Source organism: Miscanthus floridulus, chromosome 16 (assembly GCF_019320115.1).
Source record: "Miscanthus floridulus cultivar M001 chromosome 16, ASM1932011v1, whole genome shotgun sequence".
Taxonomy (NCBI): Eukaryota; Viridiplantae; Streptophyta; class Magnoliopsida; order Poales; family Poaceae; genus Miscanthus; species Miscanthus floridulus.
In genome coordinates, this window is record NC_089595.1 from 112,807,286 (window position 1) to 112,829,189 (window position 21,904).

At 45.8% G+C, this 21,904-nt stretch overlaps 3 protein-coding genes across 5 annotated transcripts; all 3 read right to left on the minus strand.

Annotated features, from left to right (window-relative positions):
• Positions 1-968: 968 nt before the first annotated feature.
• Positions 969-4,647, minus strand: LOC136511660 (putative F-box/FBD/LRR-repeat protein At3g49030). 2 transcript variants are annotated; one of them, XM_066505705.1, is made up of 3 exons: positions 2,789-4,647; positions 1,958-2,149; positions 969-1,495 (listed from the first exon to the last, which is right to left on the minus strand). In XM_066505705.1, exons 1-3 carry the CDS (start codon positions 3,803-3,805, stop codon positions 1,427-1,429), a joined length of 1,278 nt encoding a protein of 425 aa, XP_066361802.1. In that variant the 5' UTR covers positions 3,806-4,647; the 3' UTR covers positions 969-1,426. The 2 variants fall into 2 exon arrangements, with proteins under 2 accessions (XP_066361802.1, XP_066361803.1); XM_066505706.1 differs by lacking the exon at positions 969-1,495 and having other exon boundaries at positions 2,045-2,149; positions 2,709-4,647.
• Positions 4,648-4,791: 144 nt separating this feature from the next.
• On the minus strand, positions 4,792-9,307 carry LOC136511659 (sugar transporter ERD6-like 4). Its single transcript, XM_066505704.1, has 18 exons — positions 8,880-9,307; positions 8,671-8,760; positions 8,210-8,269; positions 8,052-8,117; positions 7,739-7,804; positions 7,565-7,640; positions 7,288-7,352; positions 7,105-7,197; positions 6,869-6,949; positions 6,695-6,779; positions 6,240-6,286; positions 6,094-6,156; positions 5,953-6,012; positions 5,711-5,776; positions 5,564-5,623; positions 5,284-5,398; positions 5,020-5,186; positions 4,792-4,910 (listed from the first exon to the last, which is right to left on the minus strand). Exons 1-17 carry the CDS (start codon positions 9,177-9,179, stop codon positions 5,074-5,076), a joined length of 1,506 nt encoding a protein of 501 aa, XP_066361801.1. The 5' UTR covers positions 9,180-9,307; the 3' UTR covers positions 4,792-4,910; positions 5,020-5,073.
• Positions 9,308-14,833: 5,526 nt separating this feature from the next.
• Positions 14,834-19,922, minus strand: LOC136511765 (sugar transporter ERD6-like 4). 2 transcript variants are annotated; one of them, XM_066505798.1, is made up of 17 exons: positions 19,498-19,922; positions 19,291-19,380; positions 18,172-18,231; positions 18,012-18,077; positions 17,725-17,790; positions 17,557-17,632; positions 17,282-17,346; positions 17,115-17,192; positions 16,865-16,945; positions 16,688-16,772; positions 16,186-16,232; positions 16,046-16,108; positions 15,909-15,968; positions 15,642-15,707; positions 15,495-15,554; positions 15,273-15,387; positions 14,834-15,170 (listed from the first exon to the last, which is right to left on the minus strand). In XM_066505798.1, exons 1-17 carry the CDS (start codon positions 19,807-19,809, stop codon positions 15,058-15,060), a joined length of 1,503 nt encoding a protein of 500 aa, XP_066361895.1. In that variant the 5' UTR covers positions 19,810-19,922; the 3' UTR covers positions 14,834-15,057. The 2 variants fall into 2 exon arrangements, with proteins under 2 accessions (XP_066361895.1, XP_066361894.1); XM_066505797.1 differs by having other exon boundaries at positions 17,100-17,192.
• Positions 19,923-21,904: the final 1,982 nt, after the last annotated feature.

The following is a 21,904-nucleotide window of genomic DNA, read 5'->3' on the forward strand; positions in this document are numbered from 1 at the left end:
TAAATCTTGAGATTGACGAAGTCACCAAAGATGTTTCGCTGTTGATGGGCACATTGCCTACCACCGAAAGAATGATGTCATTAAATCGCCTTAAAATAAATTCAAGAAAAATACAAGCACTCATGTCAAGTCGAGAACTTGAACCCGATTGAGTAGATTCACGTTAAAGAAATCAGTTTAATCATAGAAGAAGAGACAACGTGTTTAAATAAGTTTATTGGGTCAGCAGAACGCCATTAAATCGTCTGGAAATAAATTTTTTAAAAATACAAGCACTTATATCAAGTTAAGAACTTGAACCTGAGTGAGCAGGTTCAAATCAAAGAAATAACTACTCTCTTTAATCGCCCGAGAATCCTAGGCCTATGAGAGCCTTCCGTTACTGTTCACGTTAATGTTTACCGTTCACGTCAGCCTTCACGTTAATGTTCACCGTTCACGTCAGCCACACTTCGTTTTCCTGCGCAACATGCGTCTTACTGTTTGTTCGTTTTCCTGCGCAACACTGTTTACGCTCCTGCGCAACATGCGTCTTACTGTTTGCACTCTGTTCATTGCTCTGTTCATGTGCCCCTGAAGTAACCGGCGCGGCGTCAGCACGCCTGCCTGCCTGGTGTTCTTGATGCGGCTGGCTAGCAATCGGCTCTCCTCCTGTCCTCCCCATCTCTAGCAAAGTAACTCATGACATTTAGGTTCAGGGCTCGGTGTCATATTCATGGCTCAGTCCTACTGATTTCTTATTCACTGAACTTCAAATTTCAGTGCATTTTTTACCGTTCCCATATTGATTTTTTTTGAAGTCTTCTACAGTTAAAATGATTGCATTTTCAATTAAAAGATGAGGAGAGGCTTGCAGTGGGACTAATATCAGTCGTGCCTCGGTCCAAATCCAACTTCATGTAACTGATACACAGCGTATATGTGATAATGTGTAACCAATTATGTAAACATTCAGGCAGCACGATCTCTCACCTTCAACAAACAATTATATATAAGGATCTTAAGCGGTCCAAACAATTATATATAAGGATCTTAAGCAGTCCAAGCTTTTAAAAACAAGGATGATCCTCCACAGTGCAACATGCCTAGGGGATTATTATAAGTTAACAAGCTACAAGCAGCGGTAACTTCCATGATGACAAACACAAAAGAAAGCCAATGCTTCGAATCATGTCTTCTGGTGCGAGCGACGAGCAACCACAGCTTGTTACCCCTTATCCAGGCAATTCTTCCAGAGTTACGTTTGTTTCTGGCATAGCAAAGCTTAGCAACTTCCGATGCACTTCATTGGCCTTGCTTGCAGTGCTTGACCCATACATTAATCTAAACCTTTTTAGATTCACCGCACAATTGAATAGTCGTTTCAAAAGAGTAATTTCATGGTCAGTCCCTTTCATGTCCATGATTACTACTACTTCAAGGCGCGTCAGAGTGAGTTTCTCGGTCTTCCACTCTGTTGGTTGATCACAAACACAGCCAAATGGACAGATTGTGCCTAAGAAGAAAGAGCATGATATTACCGTCGAATATATTGGCAAATGCAATCAGGAATAAAATAAAGAGAGCAGTAACAAAATACACAAATGCCTAGATAAGTAGCTATTCTATCAACAGATTTCCACAACAAAAATTAACAATGGTAATTTGTTGGAAGCCAATTGATTTTAGCAATATGGTTGTTATTTGCATAGGAGTGATGAGGCATAAACAATTTTAAGTTTTCACAAATCATAAAAACTTATACAACTGACAACACGTTATCAATAAAACCTTTTGGCGATAACTACTCCCATGCCATTCTTGTCAGAACAGAACTATACAAAAACTCAATTGATTTCTGATTTGTTTCTAACATATTGATAGTATTTAAAGGCAATACTTTTTCCAGAGAGCCTTACAACAACTCAATTGCTTTCTATCGCTTCCTAGTTTCTTGAGTAAACAAACAGAGCTTTACCTCCAAGTTTGTATCAGCATATAAATTTAATTTCAATCGTTGCAGACCAGTACACATCCTTATCATATGGAAACAACTCGCTCCAGAAGCATGACCTCGGTTGAATACATTCAGGTGCAAGGCCGTAACTTGAGGGAGCATTGTTATGTCTCCCATCAAGTACTCATACCCATCTACAAACCCATCTATGTCCTGTTGATCCATAAGATGTTACCAAAAAATTAAAGATCAGGCAGGATAAAGGGGGAATCCAATTTTCAAATAACTGATTATCACACAAAAAGGTCCTATATCCTAACAGGTTTGCTTTATATTACCTATGCAAAACAAGTAGTTGCATATCTAGTCTTTCTTGATTAAAAAAATATTCTAAGCATCTATAAACATGCTTTAGTTGTGAAGTCACTTCCCAATGGCGAAAATGTGAATAAGAATAGATATTGTGCAAGTATAAACCATAACTATTCAAGTTTTAACCACTAAGATGCCATGAACCATTGAATAACTATTAACTAGTGTACTAGTGCATCAGATTGGTAGTATGTGGCTATGTGTGTTCCCTTGAAGCATTTTCTAGACACACATATGGCATTTGGAGTAATTCCCAAACGCTGCACACATTATTTAATAATACCAATTGCTTCAGTGCTATAAAATGAACCCAAACCTAAGCCACATTATTTATGTTTTAATTTAGACTCTTGAATTTCTACAGACTACCCTAAGTTAGGCATAACACCTAATCAAATACCTCTTGAACACCAAGTTAGCTTTGTCACAATTTAGCTTGGTAGCAATTAGCAAGTTCCCCGATAGCGTAACTCCACTCACCTTCTGAAAAATGAGCCAAAGAACAAGAGTGTTTAGGACCTGAAATCGCTGCAAGAGCCTCAGACTATGATGATTAGGCTCTCTATTGTCGTGTTGCCCATACACAAGAAAATAACTGCCGAGCAGTCCGAGTTGTTCCAAATTGCCAAGACGGACACATCGTGGATGATACAAATCAATCCACACCAGGGACTCCAGCTGAGGCACTGAGATGTGGGCACTTGGATCATCATCAAGCAAGCTGAAACTCACTTCTAACTGCTTGAGAGTCGGGGTAACAATTGTGAGCTGCCGTAATCCACAAATGCTCTCCAGCTTTATGTGTAGGAGGGACTTCGAGTGGATGGAGAGATTGTCTAGCCCCAGAGACTGGCAGACCCTGAGCTTTTGTAAGCATGGGCACCGAGGCCAAGATACAACCTCTCCGAGCTCACAAGGGCCATGGAGTTGGAGGCGGTAGAGGCTGAGCTCGGCAAGCCGCGCAAATGTGCCGGAGGATGGCAAGAAGAGACCGAGAAACCCTAGCCTGAGCTCAATCGTGGTGGCCTTCTCGAAGCAGGGCAGCTCAATGCCGCCGCCTCTTCCCGCAGCATCCTCCACGCCGTCGCTCCTGGGAACCATGTTGTGGTAGACAAGGCCACCGGCCAGGCGGCGCGCGGCGGCGGGGAGCCAAGCCGACGCGGAAGCGGAATCGGGACCGGAGCCTTCGGTGGCGGTGACGGAGATGCGGCGGAGATCTGCGGCTTCAGGGTCATCGAGAAGCTCGCGGATGCGGTGGCCATCAGGGCCGAAGTGAAAGCGGAGCTCCGGGAGGAGGGCCCAGAGGCTGCGCCAGCGGCGCGCGAGCACGCTGGTCCGCGCGGCCTCGGCGGTGGTGACGAGGCGCAGAAGGATGTCGACAAGGAGATCGTCGGGAAGGGCGCTGAGGCGGTCCTCGCCGTCAGCGCAGGAGGATAGCTTCGCCTTCGCGAGGTTGGCTGCGATTCCTCCGCCGCCGCCGCCGCACTGCAGCGCCATGGATGGGAGCGGAGTGATCAGTTGGGTTCCCCAGTCCACAGTGCAGACGAGGCCACTTGGGAACGTGAGATAATGGGCCGTTTGATTTGCTCATGGCCCAGATCAGATGACGGCCGGCCCATCAACAATATTTCCATTCGTACTTGATCCTTGAGGCATGAACGAATTTTGAAACTTCAAACTTTGTATAATTCTTTGACCACGGTTAGTTTGATGCCTCGTACTCTCTATGTTCCAAATTATAAGTCATTCTTTCTTGGAGAGGGAAAGCATCTCAAGTTTGACCACGAGTAGTCCAGCACTATAGTAGGAGAATAATTTTCTGTTTATCCCTATCAAACTCCCAAATTTCCTCTAATATATCCCTGATTGAGCATAACGACAGTAGTCTACCCTCACCTCATCCAAATCCAGCAGCAGCCAACATAGCCGCATTTCCTTGCATTTGAGAAATAAGTTGCCCATATCTTCATCAAATCTGTGGCACATAGGACAGAGGGTGTCCAACCTGACTCCTCGTCTTGCAATGTTTTCCTTAGGGATGCCAACGGAATTGTCTTGCAATGTTTTGCACTTTTGCTTGACCGGCGAATTGGCATATGAAGATCTTCACCTTATTTTCAACATTCATTTTTCAAATCTTGTTCCAGTCAAAAGTGCAGGTATGCCTGTAAGCATTTGGGGACCCATCAAAGGATCCTCCTTCTGGAATTGGTTCAGTGTACGGTTTTCTAACTTGAGTTGCTTCCTGTTTAAATTAACCGAACCTTGTCAGAACAAGGCCGTTAGCAGCAGTACTAATGGGACTATTAACTGGAAAAATGTCAAAAGCAGGCAGACTTTAAGAAATGTGCTTGAGTGATTTATCAAGAACAATACACAGATATGCTCGTGTTTACATTGAATATTGGAACCAAGGTTTAGATTTTATTTTGGCAACTGTCGTTTATCTAACAATGTTGAAGGGAAGAAAAGTAATATAAGAGTTACTGCACAAGCATTTACAAGCCTATTGGGATAAAGTTAAAACAACATTGTACAAAATCTCATGTACAGGACCTTTTATGAACAGAAAGAATGTGTGGCCTTCATCGAGTGGTTTGAGCTGCGAAAGAATAGCCAAAAACACCAATTATGTGAATCAATGTTCAGTTCTCCATCTAAAGCGACAAAAAACTTGAAGAACCATTGCAGATGAATAACCATATTCTTACTATCTAAAGCAACAAAACTCGAAGAGCCATTTTGTATTTTGATGATGCTGGAGCTCAGCGGAACGACCATTGTATCTCCTCGAGGGTTCTTCCCTTTGTCTCTGGCACCCAAACGATTACGAACACGAGAGTGAAGGCACTCACAATCATGTAGGAGGCAAATGTACCTGTACAATTTGGAAACAAAGGTAACCTGTGTAAGTTCTGATAGTTCACATATATGATCCTACTCTACACAAGAGATAAGCACAAATGCATACGAACCTCCAGCACTCCAGCTGATCAGCAAGTTTGCTGTCATTGTTATTCCAAAGGATGTCAACCAGTTGGCAAGGGTCGCAAAGCTTCCTGCAAGACTCTTGATGCTAACTGGGAGGATCTACAAAAAGCAAAGTTTTGAAGTAAGCCTTCAGATTGCTTACAGCCTGTGCCTAAGAGCACTTGCTCTAGAATTATGGATATGAACAGTGCTCTTCAGTGGAAACCTAAAACTGGGAGAGAGGCATCTAGTGAGATATCTTCGTTATCCATTAAGGTACTATACCTCAGACATTATGATCCATGGAATGGCACCCATACCGAAGGAGAAGGCAATGACATAAGCCTGGATGAAGTATTTGAACAAAAATTTATGGCACAGATTCCAAATTTAAAAACAAATGTTCATATGAAATGTAACTGACAGATTTACCACGACACCAACCAAGGACACCATACTTAAGATGTTATACAAGTCAGAGTCATGTGAAACATTATCCTGAAACAAAAAAAAACATGATAAGAAAGAAGAATATTCAGTGAAATGAGATGAGAGACCCTGCAACAATCCTGCATACCAAAATCTTCATAAACCATGTACTGCAGTATTGCAAAGAGTACAGAAGAACTACTATCTTCTCATCAGAATCTTGTCGCAAAGGAACGTGAACATACCTTGATGTAAAATACAATAGCAACTACAAGAAGGCTTAGAGTCATCCCAGCAGAAGAAATCTGCAATTCGAAGTGGCAATTAAATTAAGCTACAGAAAACTTACCAGCTAATAGCATTAGAGGGAAGCAGAAGTTAGTTACAATAAGGAGGATTCGTCGGCCAGCTCTGTCCAAGAACATGGTTGTAACAACAGTGGCAAGAACCTGATGGAATCATGGAAGGCTGTTAGAAACTTAAAATAAAATATAGAGACTAGATAAAATCTGTCTAGTTATTATTCACATGCCTGAATAGCTCCAAGTGCAAATGTGTCCAAGTCACTGTCCTTGAGACCTGAAGAAATTTGATTGTTAAATTAAAAGCTAAAACCGACTACACTAGCACTGTTGTAGACAAAGACAAAGAAGACGTGATGCTTTTGTAAGAATATAAACAATGAATGTCATCATTCATCAAGGCAGGAGAATGATAAACCACGTTACCACTTATAAGGGTATACAGTTATTAGCTTTTTCTGAACCTGTTATAATGCATTAGAAACAATAAGGCCATTTTATCCCAGTTTACTGTTTTGATATTTATACTTTGTAGTCCAATAACACAATTCCGCATTGCCAATAAGATACTTATGTTGGTTGTCTACCAATTAAATTTGCAAGATACCCAAAATTTCTTGCCTAAAACTTATGATGGCCAACTAGTAATGAAAATTACAAGCCAGTGAACAAATGCACAGCTTACCTGCAGCTTTGAAGATGCTACTTGCATAAAACAGTATACCATTTATTCCACTTAGCTGTTGCAGCACAAGTAGACCAATTCCTATCTGCGAAATGTTGTGGCATTATCACAAACTGATAATTACAAAATGTGAATACTAATTAGGTACGAGATAAGCTGATAAAGTTAAGTTACAATTAGGGGCGTTCGGTATTTCTTTTGGTTCAACTCTTGAAAACGGATTGTAGTCCTTTTGTTTGCTGATGTTACTGCTCTCTGCATAATGGGGAGCAAAGCTAAAAGTTAATCCCACTGATTTCATAAGAATGAAGTACATGTGTGCTCAATGTTAAAGAACTAATGATACCCAAAGGGAAGATTGCTCATATAAATCATATTCAATCAGTCTAAGAACGAAAGAAAGTGCTTACCTTTATATCATTCACTTCTGCACTGATGTCAGCATCGAATCCCCTCAGAACTTGTAGAGAAGTCTCGCAATCATCCATCATATTCATCTTTGCCTAGAAATATAAGGGGAAGAAATGTCCATTGGAAATTTCAGTTTGGCACAATGATTCAGAGTTCATTATGCCACTTGTGCATGTATATACCAGCCATCTTGGAGATTCCGGAATGAAGAATAGGCCAGGTATCAACACTATGCAGGGCAAGGTTCCTACAAGTATGGCATCATACAATTTAGGAAAAAAGTTATCTTAGATAGGGTCAAAATAAAAATATTTTCCTACTATATTTCTATTATTCAATATATTTGCTCAAATCATTTGATGCTGCTGATCATGCGAGCTGAAATATCAGAATTGAAGTGCAAACTAACAGCAATAACAACGGCAGACCCACTAGTGTATCAGGGTATAGCCACATTACCTATTACTGCAAGAAGCCTCCAGGGAACAAACAAGCCGAGCAAATAGGCAAACATGATACCAAGGGTTACAGACAACTGTAGAATGAACAAGTGCACAATGAGTTCCTCATAAACAAGCCAAGTGTTTACCTCAACCTCACAACTAGAAAAGATGCTTGCGAGTATAAGCAAACCTGGTTCACAGAGCCTAGAGCCCCTCTCATGTTCTGAGGAGATATCTCTGCTATGTATACTGGTACCTGGTGTCACGAAATTCACAGATCAAAATTAGCTGTTATTATAACCAGTCCATGCTTCCACTGTTGTTTTGCCAATAAAAATAACTTCATGGGGATAGATCAGTTTGTCTCAAAAATGCTGATACCTCAGTCGATCTTGTTCTTTTTTTTCTCACTTGGACAGCTTAAACAGCACACGTACTCTAATTCTCAAGTCATAAATCTCCTATGCAGAAAATAATCAGGGATGGAGTTTTATTATACTAACCACATAGGAAATGATACCGACACCGAAACCTTCAAGCAAGCGTCCCATATACAGAAATGAAGAGTCCTGTAAAGCAGACATCAAACAGTCATCAAGCCTAATGTTGTCATCTGTCAAGCAATATGTTGAATAAGCAAAGGAAACACATAGTGCCATACCTTTGCAAAGGAGATTGCAAGCCAACCAATGACGTTCGGAATCGCTGCAATCATCAATGACTGCAAAACAGTTAGCAAGCCAGTTACTGTTAGTGAAAAAGAGTACAATTTGATCTCTTCAATTGATGAAAACACCTTCAGTCAAAGTAACTGTAAATAAATACTGGACTTTGGTAAAATATATATCAGTCACGTCTTTTCTGCCCAACTGCATGATCGATGATGACCATGTCAATGGGAAAGATATATCTAACGAATTTATGAGCACGAAAACTAAGGTCATAATCCGATTTAGCGAAGCCGCACAACAAATTCGGCACAGGCGTCAACCGACAGAAAACTAGTGTGCTTTACATTTCAATCAGCAGGTAGCGCATACTACTCTCGACTCTCCGGACAGAATACAAACAAAGAAGAAAAAGGAGTAATAAATGAAGAAAAGGAGCAGAGTTGTTTCTCACCCCTTTGCGGCCCATGTACTCGGCCATCTGCCCGCTGGCGATCGCCCCGACCATGGCGCCCACGTTGGAGAGCGAGCCGAACACCGAGAACTGCGCGGCCGCGCCATCAATTATTAGTTTGGAAACGTGAGTGTGTGTGAGGGGTAGATAGAGCAAAAAGGCAAAAACATAAGTAGTAGTAGAATTCACAGGCAGAGGGAGGGGCGTGCCTCGGAGATGGAGAGGTTGAGGTCCCGGATGATGCTGGCCTGCGTCGGGGAGGAGTAGCCGCCGGTGAAGCCGAACTGGATGGGGCCGAGCGCGACGATGAGCGTGCAGAGGAAGGCGGAGACGTGGGACTCGCGCAGGACGGCCATGGAGGAGGTGCCGGCGGCGTTGAGGCTGGACTGGCGCGACCCCATCCCCATCCGGTACCAGCTCCCGCTGTTGGGCAGCAGCGGCTTCTGCAGCGCGCCGTCGTGGTCGCTGCCGCTCTCGTACTCGCCGCCGGATGCCCTGTTGCTCGCCATGGCGCGGCGCGCGCTCGCCGCCCAGCTCGCAACGAGATTTGATTGATTTGTTTCCTTTTCCTCTACGTGGGGTGGGACTTTGGAAGGAGGAGGACGCGAATGGCAGGAGACGACAGGACAGGAGCGAGACCCACCTCGTTCCGTTGAATGGGGGGGGGGGGGGGGGGGGGGGGGCGGGTTGCGGCTGCCAGGCAGGTCTCCTCGGGGGCCCACCCGTCAGGGACCCAGAAGTGTCTGCTCTTTTTCTCAGCTGAGCTGGACATGACTTTCAGCTCATCATCCACACATTTATCTTTGGACGGATAAATGTTGGCCGTGTTATTTTTGCCGTTTGTCGATACTGTCATACTGGGCCACAGTGTTCTTTGAGCAATTCTACTGCCCCGTGCTGCCAAGCATGCTCTAAGTCACTTTCAGGGGGGAAAAAAAGAGGCGTCGATTTGGAATGATCTATTCTTCTTCTTCTTTCAAAATCACCGACCCTGGGCTGCAACAAGATGCAGCTTGTGTTATGGATATATAAGCCATCAACGTTGGATGGACAGTGACACCCCGGGAAAATGTTTTCCTCTCGTTTGGTTTCGCCCCCGGCCCTGGCCCTTGCAAATGACATATCATCAGCCGGAAACTCCTTGACTGACTGACATAGAATATTTACTGACAGATGGGGTCCGGCTCAGCATACTCTGTATCGTATTACGAAGTCCTTCACCATGTGCGCTGATGCTAAAATTTAGTTTATGCTAATACTTATATTAAAATATTGTGAGAAAAAAATATTATTTCATGAGCTCAGGCGAACAGGGCGCTTGTCCGAAGAGCATGGATCAGGTCGCACGTTCGTGCCAGCCCATGCATGTCGGTGGTGGCTGGTGGGCGACCAGCTGCTCACAGTCACAGCCACGTCAGATTCGCATGGGACAATAAGCTGCGGCGGGCTACTACCTCCATTTCTTCTTGAAGAAAAAGCCAGTGTGCTCGCGGCCACCGTCGTCCATCGTGCGCCTCGTGATCGCGGACGGTACAGCTAGTCTCCCTCTCCCTGACGGAAGACTCTCAGGGGTTGGTTGTTCCTTGTTCGCATGCTGGAACGGAAGTCCAAAGCCTACAACTACAAGGAAAGGAACGTGTTGCATGTGTGCAGATCATGCCGGATTTTCTACATCCACAGAGCTGATCGGGATGCAACAGCAACACCGGACATCTCTCCGTCTGTTTGGTATCACTCGACACCGTCACCGACAGCGACGCGATCCAAATTTGATCAACATGACCTACGGGTGAGGTCTTCTTTGGTTTTTGCTTCTGCTACTTTGTTGTTAGTTTGTCAGCTGGCGTCGTTTGGTTGGCATGGCAGGGCTAGCGCCCGGACGCTACCCCCGTCTGGACGTAGCTTCGACACCTGCACCCGTGGCATGTCGGACGCCACCGCGCTCGTACAGATCCCGCGCCAGCGATCGCGTCCCGGCGGCCCGCGACCCATCTCACGCCAACAACTACGGCTGGCCACATGCGACCCATCCCGCGCCTCAATCGCATCCCGCCTACGCCCTTGTGTCAAGCCCGCCGCGCTCCTTCCCCGCCACGCCTCACTCCTTCCCCGCCACGCTCACTCCTCCCCTCGCCGTGCCGCACTCCTCCCCTCGCCGCGGCGCCATCCCCCGCCGCTCCACCGTCCTCCGCCATGCTGTCTTGGCCGCACCCCTTCCCCGTCCTAATGTCTCATCTCCTCTGCAATATCCGTCCGACTGTTGCAATATATGCAGTATACTCTTGAAACATACGTGTATAGTCATTGTAACATCCAGATGAAACGCTTGCAACATGCGTCTGAAACAGCTGAAACATTTTGAACATATATTTGCAATATATGTCTGAAACAGCTGAAACATGCGGAACATACACTTGAAACATACATATGTAGCTATTGCAACATATGCAACACCAGATTCTTTTGCAACATCCAGATAAAACACGTGAAATATAAAGATTAAACGCATGAAACATACATCTGAAACGCATGAAACATACGGTTGCAAAAGACTCGTCGACGAGGAGCTCGATGTCAGCGCAGAGTTCGATGCCACGGAGTGACGTAAAGGGCGGTGCTAGTCCAAGCGCGAGGCACGGGCCTCGGCAGTGGTCACAGCAGGCGGATGGCGCACGTGGCCGCGGAGAGCAGCGCTAGTCCGGGCGGGAGGCGCGATTCTGAACGCGAGTTGCGGTGGAGGCGGCGTATCCGTGTCGACGGGAAGCACGACGAGCGGGGCGGGTGATGGGAGGGAGCACGCGTCGCGTGAAAGAGTGGCACGAGCGGGAGTAGCGAGGCGGACTGTGCCGTGCAGCGTCCGGATGGCTGGACGCCAGCGCTCAAGTATTATCGATACATCATATGTATGGAGTGAAAACTGGTAAACCGCAGCTCCAAAAAGCAGGCACAGACCTAACCGCCGGTCTATGGGTTACTCCCTTCATTCCTTTTCATAAAACATGATTTAACATGGCACGATCTCCTAAATTACACTTTGACTATTTATTTATTTCATAATATTTATACTTTTACATTTATGAGAGTTAGATAGTATGTTTAATTACAAATCCAATTGTATCGAATTTGTATTATAACAATTAAAAAATGTTAGCTAAATTAATGGTTAATGATTTTAAATATTTGAATCTTTAATATGCGTGTTGTAAAAGAAAATGGAGGAAGTAAGAAGGTGGCCTCAACAAACTTGCTTGGGAAGTTGGGATTGGTCAGTTAGTGCCCAAGCATCCATTTACATATACTTTGACAATGCACTGTTGATCTTGCATCACTGAAGGCAAGAAGAGAGCAATATGATAAGAGTCACTGCTCCAGCATTTACATGTCAATATTTGCCACAGCATTCTGTCGTATCAACAGAAATAATCCGTGGCCTTCGCCTAGTATTTGTGTACGTTGGGACTTGGGAAGGATGCTCAAAATTTCCTGTTAGACACATACCAACCGTAGCCTTTCTAAGAGAAAAACTGGAAGAAGATATCAACCGATGCTCAATGCTCAGCGAAACGACCATTGTATCCCCTCTAGGGTTCTTCATCTTCGCCACCCAAAGGATGACAAAAACCAGGGTGAAGGCGCTCACAACCATGTACGAGAGGAAATTGCCTGCCCAGAAATTAAAAGGGAAAAAAACTGCATCAGCTTTCCATGGTTCAGAATCCTATCCTATTCAGATTTCAAAGCTGAAGCACAAAGGTGTGGTGTGGACCTCCAACACTCAAGGTGAGCGTCAAGTTCGTCGTCATATTGTTATGGCGAAGGATATCAGCCGGGTGGCCAGTGTCGCAATGCTTCCGCCGAGACTCTTGATGCTAACTGGGAGGATCTGAAAAACGCAGAGAGTTTGAACTATATATACCTTCAGATATCTCTTACAGTACATGCCTGAGTTGTAGCCTCAGACTCTTGCTTATGCAAATAGTTCTCTTCGGTAAGATGCCAAAATTAGGAGACACAGAGGCCTTGTACAAGCTTTATATCAGGTATATATATGCAACAAAGTAGTGTACCTCAGACATCATGAGACATGGAATGGCACCCATACCAAACGAGAAGGTAATGACGAAAGCCTGAATATAGTTGCACCAGTCATTATTTTGGCATAGATTCTGCATTTGTATCCAGTTTTTCAGAAGAAACATAGCTGAGACATACCACGATAGCAACCAAGGAGATCATAGTTAAGATGTAGTACGAGTTAGAATCCGATGAAATGTTATCCTGAACAAAACTATTTGAAAAAACAGTTTCAAGTAAAAACATCATGTTTCTAAAATAGGCAGCTATAGCACAATTATATCTTTTTTTCATAGGGTCCACCGCTACAATATTGTCAGTTGGTTCTGCTATTTTGGCTCCTCTAAACACCACTATTTGGCTTAAATGAAAAATATTTTTAGGTGAATACAATCTATGCCTCTATGTTATGTTCTTTACTTTATAAATGATGTAATGAATCATTGAATATTGAATGTGGATCATAGCTGTGAGGATGTTGATTGATTTAACAAACGGAAATGCTTGGGTCAGGACGTCCTGTCCGATAGGAATCTGTCGGCCGCCGCCGTTGGAGGGCCGTGTCACCAACCGAATGGCCCAACAGACTTGCACCATGTTGCTAAAGAAAAATAATACTCCGCTCTCACTTTCCCTTTCCTCTTGATTCCCCGCAGCGCCCGCACCCATCCCGCCGCGCCCCCCGCACCACCGCGGCGTGTTGCATCACGGCTACGCCGCCACGCCCGCACTGCCACGACATGCACCACCACGGCTCTCTCCACCGCTCTCGGCCGACCGCCATCCTTCCTCTCCATCGCGCCCTAGCGTGGCCGCTCGCCTTCGTCGCTCTCCACCGCACCTCTGCCCCGCTGCGTCCTTCTCCAATGCGCCGGCCGCCTTCTCCACCGGAGCGGGGACAACTCGCTCCAGACCCGCCACGGCCTTCTCCGCCGGAGCGGCGAGCTATACACCAATGAACTCCACGCGCCAACGAGCCTCCATTTCCAAGCAGCAAGGAGATGTTGCGCTGAAAACGCATGTTGCAAACGTATGTTTCAGATGTTTCAGAGCTCGTTACAATTGTTCCATATGGATATTGCAAAAGTAGATCTGAATGTTGCATATGTTGCAAGTGTTTCAGAGACATGTTGCAATCGTTTGTTCAAAGTGTTTCATCTGTTTCAGACGTATGTTGCAAGCATTTTGATTTGGATGTTGCATATGTTTCACACATATGTTGCAGGAGTATATTCCAAATGTTTCAGCTGTTTCATTCTTATGTTGCAGTAAGTGTTTTCATGTTACAAGTTGCAATTGTTTTATCTAGATGTTACATATGTTTCACACATATGTTGTAAGTGTATGTTCCAAATGTTTTATCTATTTCAGACGTATGTTGCCTTCAAGTGTTTCATATTGCAAGTGTTTCTTGTTTCAGAGGTATGTTCCGAAAGTCATAGGGCCACGGCCCAAGCGCCGAGGAAAGGGGCGTGGCGAGCCGGAGGCCGGCGGATGGGGCGCGTGGTGCGCCTGGGGTCCTACGGACAAGGTGCGCTCGTCCTCATCCCGGCTCCCAGGTCCCGCCCGCGCGGAGAGAGGAGGGGGTTAGGGGGAAGGAGCGGTGGGCGCGGGGCAAGGCGAGGTGAACGGGGGTGGGGTACGCGTGCAAGGCGAGGCAAGGCAGAAGAGGAAGGACGTGTGCGTGCAGCAGCAATACAGCATAGCAGCAGGCGCGGACGGGCGGGCTGGCGACCGAAGCCAGGGCCGCGCGATGATGTTTCTGATGGGCTGTTCGGTGGGAGTACGCCCAGGTTACCGTCCGATGAAATCCTATACCATCAGATGTCCGGGCGCCAGCACATCCGTTTAACAAATGTCGAGTAATGGATCCAGAGACATGTTCTTTTACAACCCTGTACATATATTGAGTATTCATGTTCATAAAATGTCCTTATTTACATGTTTTCAAGCAGAATCCATAGCGAATTTTCATTTAAAGTTTAAACTATATAAAATTGCTAGATGAAATAGCTTCTGCTATATTTTACTATATCTTTTTCTAGCTCCCGGAGGATTTGCCACGCTTTTTGCATAGACCACCTTGCTATTTTTCATAGAACGTGCTATGCGCGTGCTTCATTAAGGGGAGGGGAAACAACCCACGAAAGTATAGTACAAACAAATAGGAGCAGACCTGCACGCGAAGTGCCTAGCACGACAGAAAACAAAGAGAGAGGAGACAAGAAGGAAAGTAAAACAAATCTGTGCCACCACACGACATACGGCTCAAACCAGACCTTGCTAATTGCATATACTGATGAATGCTGGACCTCAATAGAAGGACCATTGTATCTCCTCGAGGGTTCTTCCCTTTGTCTCTGGCACCCAAAGGATGATGAACATGAGAGTGAAAGCACTCACAATCATGTAGGAGGCAAATGTACCTGTACGATTTGGAAACAAAGGTAAGGTGTCGTAAGGTTTGGTTGTTCATATATGATCCTACTCTACACGAGAGAGAGAGAGAGAGAGATGTATATATGGACCTGCAGCACTCCAGCTCAGAAGCAAATTTGCTGTCATTGTTACTCCAAAGGATGTCAACCAGTTGGCAAGGGTCGCGAAGCTTCCTGCCACACTCTTGATGCTAACCGGAAGGATCTGTCAATATGCAAAGTTTCGAGAATAAGCCTTCATTCAGAATGCTTTCAGCATGTGGCTCAGGCATCTTACGAGCTATATTAGCTATATGTGATAAGGTACTATACCTCAGACATAATGATCCATGGAATGGCAGCCATACCGAAGCAGTAGGAAATGGCATAAGCCTGAACGAAGTATTTGGGCAAAAATTTACGGCACAGATTCCACATTTAAAAACCAATGTTCAGATAAAATGTAATTGACAGACTTACCACGACACCAACCAAGGACACCATACTTAAGATGTTATACAAGCCAGAGTCATTTGAAATATTATCCTGAAACGAATAACCCATGACAAGAAAGAAGAATATTCAGTGGATTGAGATGACAGATGACAGACCCTGAAATCATACTGCATATCAGATTGTTTATAAGCCATTGACTGAATTAGTATAATAGATTACTATTGCAGAGAATACAAAAGAAAAACTGTTATATTCTGATCAGAATCTTATCGCAATGGAACTTGAACTTACCTTGATGTAAAATACAACAGCAACTGCAAGAAGGCTTAGGGTCATCCCAGAAGATGAGATCTGTAATTTGAAGTGGCAATTAAATTAAGCTACAGAGGACCCACAAATTAGTGGCTTTAGAGGGAAGCAGAAGTTACAATAAGGAGGATTCTCCGGCCAGCTCTGTCCAAGAACGTGATTGTAACACCAGTGGCAAGAACCTGATGGAGTGCTGTCATAAGAAGATTAATAAAAACACAGAGAGACTAGATCAGGTCTGTCTAGTTTAGGTACTTGCCCCAATAGCTCCAAGTACACATGTGTCCAAGTTACTGTTCTTGAGCCCTGGACAAGTTTGATTATTAGAACTAAAAGTCAAAACAGACTTAACTGGCACTGTTGTAGATAAAGACAGAGGAGGCATAATGCTTTTGCAATAAACAATAAAATGCCATCATTCATCAAAGCAAGAGAATGATAAACCATGTTACAACTTACAAGGAGAGTAATATATTCGCTTTTTTTAACATGTTATAATGCATTAGGACTTAGGAACAATAAGGTCACTTTATCCCAATTTCACTCTTTTGATTTTTGTAGTCCACTACACTATTTCTACGCCTGTAAAAAAATATTACCAATCAGAAACTCATACTTTTTATTCAGCAAACTGCCAAAACAGTTCCCCAAGGCCCTAATGCTCCAGTTAAATTTGGAAGGAACAAAAAATTATTTCCTAAAATTTATTATGAACAGCTACTAATAAAAAACACAAGTCAGTGAACAAGTGCACAGCTTACCTGCAGCTTTGAAGATGCTACCTGAATAATAGATTATACTGTTTATTCCACTTAGCTGTTGCAACACAAGTAGGCCAACTCCTAGCTGCGAAAAGTTGTAGCATTGTCATAAGCTGACAGTTACAAAATGCGATCATTAATTTGGTACCAGATAAGCAGATAAAATTACAAACTTACAATTAGGGGCATGCGGTATTTCTTTTGGATCAACTCTTGAAAACGTAATGTACCACTTTTGTTTGCTGATGCTACAGCTATCTGCATAAAGCTAAAAGTTAATCCCACCGATTCCATAAGAATGAAGTACATAGAGCCATGCGCCAAATGTTAAAGAAAATAATAATACACAGAGTGAATACTCTTCAAATAAACTGTATTCAGTCAGTCTAAATGAATGAAAGTAAGTGTGCGCCTTTATATCATTAACTTCTGTAGTGATGTCAGCATCGAATCCCCTCAGAACTTGTAGAGAAGTCTCGCAATCATCCATCCTATTCTTCCTTGCCTACAAATATAAGGGGGGAAACAGGCATCGGAAATTGCAATTTGGCATAATTATTCAGAGTTCGTTATCCAACTCGTGTGTGTATATACCAGCCATCTTGGAGATTCCGGAATGAAGAATAGGCCAGGTATCAACAATAAGCAGGGCAAGGTTCCTACAAGTGTGGAATCACACACTTTATGATAGAACAGAAGGTCCTAAGAACCAAAATATTTGCCTACTACATTTGTACTATCCAAAAAATATGTGTCCAACTTATCAGAGTTGCTGATCGTGCGAGCTAAAATAACAGAGTTGAAATGCAAACTAAGAGCAGCAGCAGCAGCAGCAGATTTATTAATCTACCAGGGTTTAGCCACGTTACCTATTAACGCAAGAATCCTCCAAGGAAAAAACAAGCCAAGCACATATGCAAGCAAGACACCAACGGTTACAGACAACTGTAGAATGAACAATTGAACAGTGAGGTCGGCATAAACAAGCCAAGTGTTTGCCTCATGAAAAGATAAGACGCATGTGGGTATGAACAAACCGTGGTCACAGCACCAAGAGCTCCTCTCATGTTCTGAGGAGATACCTCTGCTACGTATACTGGTACCTGGTGGCACAAAATTCACAGACCAAAATTAGCTGATATAACCAGTCCATGCTTCCATTGCTCTTCTGCCAATAAAAATAAACTTCATAGGGATGGATCACTTTGTCTAAAAAATGCTCACATATCTGTTGATCTTTTTTAAAGTTAAGTAGGACAGGTTAAAAAGAACAAGTACTCATACTCTCAAGGCATAACCAGGCATGGAGTTTTATTATACATACCACATAGGACATGACACCGACACCAAATCCTTCAAGCAATCTTCCCATGTACAGAAACGAAGTGTCCTGCAGAGCAGAGCAGACATCGACAGCCATCAAAGCCGATGTTGTCATTTGTGAAGCAATGAGTGGAAATAAACTGACACACGTAGCGCCATACTTTTGCGATGGAGATTGCAAGCCAGCCCAGGATGTTCGGAACCGCTGCAATCATCAGTGACTGTGAAACAGTTACAAAGCTAGTTAGTGTAAAAGATCGCACGCTGTTTGGTCGGAGCATTTTTCACGGCATGGTCCGATCACATCGTGAAGTGATAGCAGGGTAACCGATCCCAAGACTCAGTAAATCCATCACCGTCAATCTGGTCGTTAACTGATTAACGAGGGGCCAAAAAGTATGTATTTCCCTTGACGTGCGCTTTACGTTTACGCAACCAAACAACATTTTACTCTACTCTAGTTTTTTTCTTGTTCAAGTCGCGGTCTCCTCGCATTGCACAGGCGAGGGTAAGGCTTGCCACTAACACCCTTCCCCAGACCCCGAACAGAGCGGGAGCTCTCTGCACTGGGTACGCCCTTTTAGTTTTTTTCTTGTTGAGGAGACTTAGCGCCTGTTTGGATACACATGGATAGTTACTAGTTGGGGCTAAAAATTAGCCAAATTAGCTATAGGGCCTGTTTGGATGCACATGGCTAGTTACTAGCCGGACTAAAAATTAGCTCACGTTAGCTGTAGTTGGCTAATAAGGACATGTTTGGATCCAAGAGATAATTGCTAGCTAGCTAAAAATAGTTGTAGTGTATCCAAACAGGAGAGCTAATAGATGGTCTAACTTTTTAGCCACATGTCCAACTAGTAGTTACTAGTTAGCCAATTAGCTAGACAACTATAGCTAATTTGAGCTAATTTTTAGCCCAGCTAGTAATTAGTCATGTGTATCCAAACAGACCCTAACTAGTTGAAGATTTAGCTAACAAAATAGCCCTCCTGTTTGGATGCACATGCATTAGAGCTAATTTTAGCTAGTTTTTAGCGAGCTATCAATTAGCCCTTGTATTCAAACGTGACCTTAGCCTACACTCTAATTAAATTTAAGTAGTGGCCAGTAGTGCTGTCAACCCTCTCTGCACAAAGTCATCAAAACCCCCAAAAAAAAACGCACGACCAGCACAGACCATGAAACAGTATGTGCAGACAGACAACAATTTTCTGGGACATGTGCAAGGAAACAAGTCTTAGAATAATGAAGAAAAGGAGCAGTGGAGCAGAGTTTCTCACCCCTCTGCGGCCAACGTACTTGGCCATCTGGCCGCTGGCAATCGCCCCGACCATGCCGCCCACGTTGGGTAGCGAGCCGAACGCCGAGAACTGCGGGGAGTTCAATTAAGTTTTGAAATGAGACGAGAAGAAAACGTCGAGCCGAGCGTGAAGACAGGTGTATGTCAGTGTGTGCGCGCGCGCGCTGAAGCTGCAGCCAGGACGTACCTCGGAGATGGAGAGCTTGAGGTCCCGGATGACGCCGTCCTGCGTCGGCGAGGAGTACCCGTTGGTGAAGCCCAACTGGAGGGGGCCGAGAGCGACGATGAGCGTGCAGAGCAAGGCGGGGACGTGGGACGCACGTAGGACGGCAATGGAGGAGGTGCCGGCGGCGTTGAGGCTGGACTGGCGCGACCCCATCCTCATCCGGTACCCGCTCCCGCTGTTGGGCAGCAGCAGCGGCTTCTGCAGCGCGCCGTCGTGGTCGCTACCGCTCTCGTACTCGCCGCCGGCGGCGGCTGATGCCCTGTTGCTCGCCATTGCGCGCGCTGGCCTCCCAGGTTCCCGGCTCGCAGCGAGATCTGATTTGTTTTTTCTCCTCCGGGTGAGGTTGGAGCATGGAGGCAGAGGGAGAGGGGAGGAGGACGACGCGAGTGCCAGCACCCAGAACACGAGGGGAGATTTACGCTTTTACCATTGTTAAGATGGGCAGTTGATGGCATTTACAACTTTAACAGATGAGAGAAGTTTTAGTTTTAGATTTATCGTATCTGTGTACGTGGCATGCCACGTCAGCTCGACACGTTAGCGTCTAGTCAGCATGGGCACGTGAAATGTCCTTCTATCCCTGTCTTGCTCCTCTCTCCCCCACGTCGACAGCCGGGTCCCGCAGCTCCTGTCACTGCCAAGTGGGCCCCACTCATCAGCTTCATCTTCCAGCTCCAGCAGCCGGATGGGAGACAGCCAGACGGCCACGCTCTTCCATCCGCCGCGCGCAGGAGCCCCGCCAGCCGCCGCTCGCCATGGTCGAAGCTCCATCTCCACAATGGAGCGACGCCGCCCGCGGCCCATGGAGCACCGCAACACATCTGCTTCCGCACTCATCCGACAGATCCGCCGCTTGCCCATTCTCCCCGTATCCCAGAGCTGCTGCCCACGCGAGGTGCCCGGAGCAGTTGCTCCCCATGCGAGCTCGCCGAAGTTGCGGGCAGGGGAGGGCGGGAGGCGCCGTGGCCATCGGCGGTGATGGGAGAATAGGACGCCGGATTTAGGATAGCATGAGAGAGAATAGAGTGATTCGAAATGGCAGAGGAGTAAGAAGAGAGGAGGATGGAGGTGGGAGATGAGCCTGACCTCGGCGGCGCGGGTGGCCCTGGCCGCAGGCGAGCTCCGCCTTGGCGGCTGTGTTCATGCAGGGCTCGGCTTGTAGGTGCGCAAGAAGCTCGCCGCCGCCCCCATGTCGGCCGCTGGGCTCAACCACTCCGCCGGGAGCACCACGTCCAGCAGCTCGCTCACCGTCGTGGAGAAGCCCTTGACCCCGCCACAGCATGCTGACAAGGTGCTCGCCCGCATCCAGGTGCTGGAGCTAGAAGACAAAGCTGACGAGTGGGACCCATCTAGCAGTGACCGGAGCTGCGGTACACGGGTGTCGGAGCGGGAGAGAAAGGAGCAAGGCAGGGGTAGCAAGGACATTTCACGTGCCCATGCTGACTAGGCGCTAGCGTGTTGAGCTGGCGCGGCATGCCACATGCGCAAATGTGGTAAATTTAAAACTAAAACTTGTCTCATCTGGTAAAGTTGTAAGTATCATCCTAAGAGTGATATTCGAACGAGTACCAATCTTAATAATGGTAAAAATGTAAATCTCTCATAGAGAAGGGAGACTCACCTTGTTCCATCGAATGGGGAGGAGTGAGACGATCGACTCGTCATGCCAGGGAGGTCTCGCCGGGGTCCCACCCGTCAGAGACAGAAGTGCCAGCTTGTCTGTGTTTCGAGTTACCACCAACGAGTAAATTTCTAGTATTGTGCGTCTGGCTCAGATGGTGTGCTTAGAGGACACGAGGTTTATATTGGTTCGGGCAGAATGTCCCTACGTCCAGTTCGTCGCTGCTGCTCATGTTGCTGGCACTGAAAGTTTGTAGTAGGGGTTACAAACGGGCGAGAGAGGGACAGATCCCAAGTCTCTGTTGAAAGGAATGAACGGGTGCCAAGAGCTCGGTTGTTGCTCGGCCGTGTACTTGTGTTGTGTTCTGATCGGTTCGAGGTTCGATGGGTTCGTGATGGTTCAATCGGGTCTGGCCTGAATCAATCCCCTTTATGGGACGGCCTGCTTTCCTTTTTATAGGCCAAGGGAAAGCACGGGTTACAATGGAGGAAAAGAGAAGAACGAGAGAGAGCCGAAGGCCTTCAGAGTCACCGGGTCCTTCTTCTCCTTCACGCGGGTCCCGTCGACCCTGTAGATGTTAACTAGGATGGCTCCACATCGCGGCCCTGCCCGTCACTAGCGCCATGCGCAGGCGTCGTCTGCCGGTCATGGCGCCCCACTCCGTCCTGGCGGACATTGTGGTGAACTGGCGTGCCTGTTAGTGTTTGTACGAGGGTTAGGTAGAACAGCACCGGTACGCCCGATGTT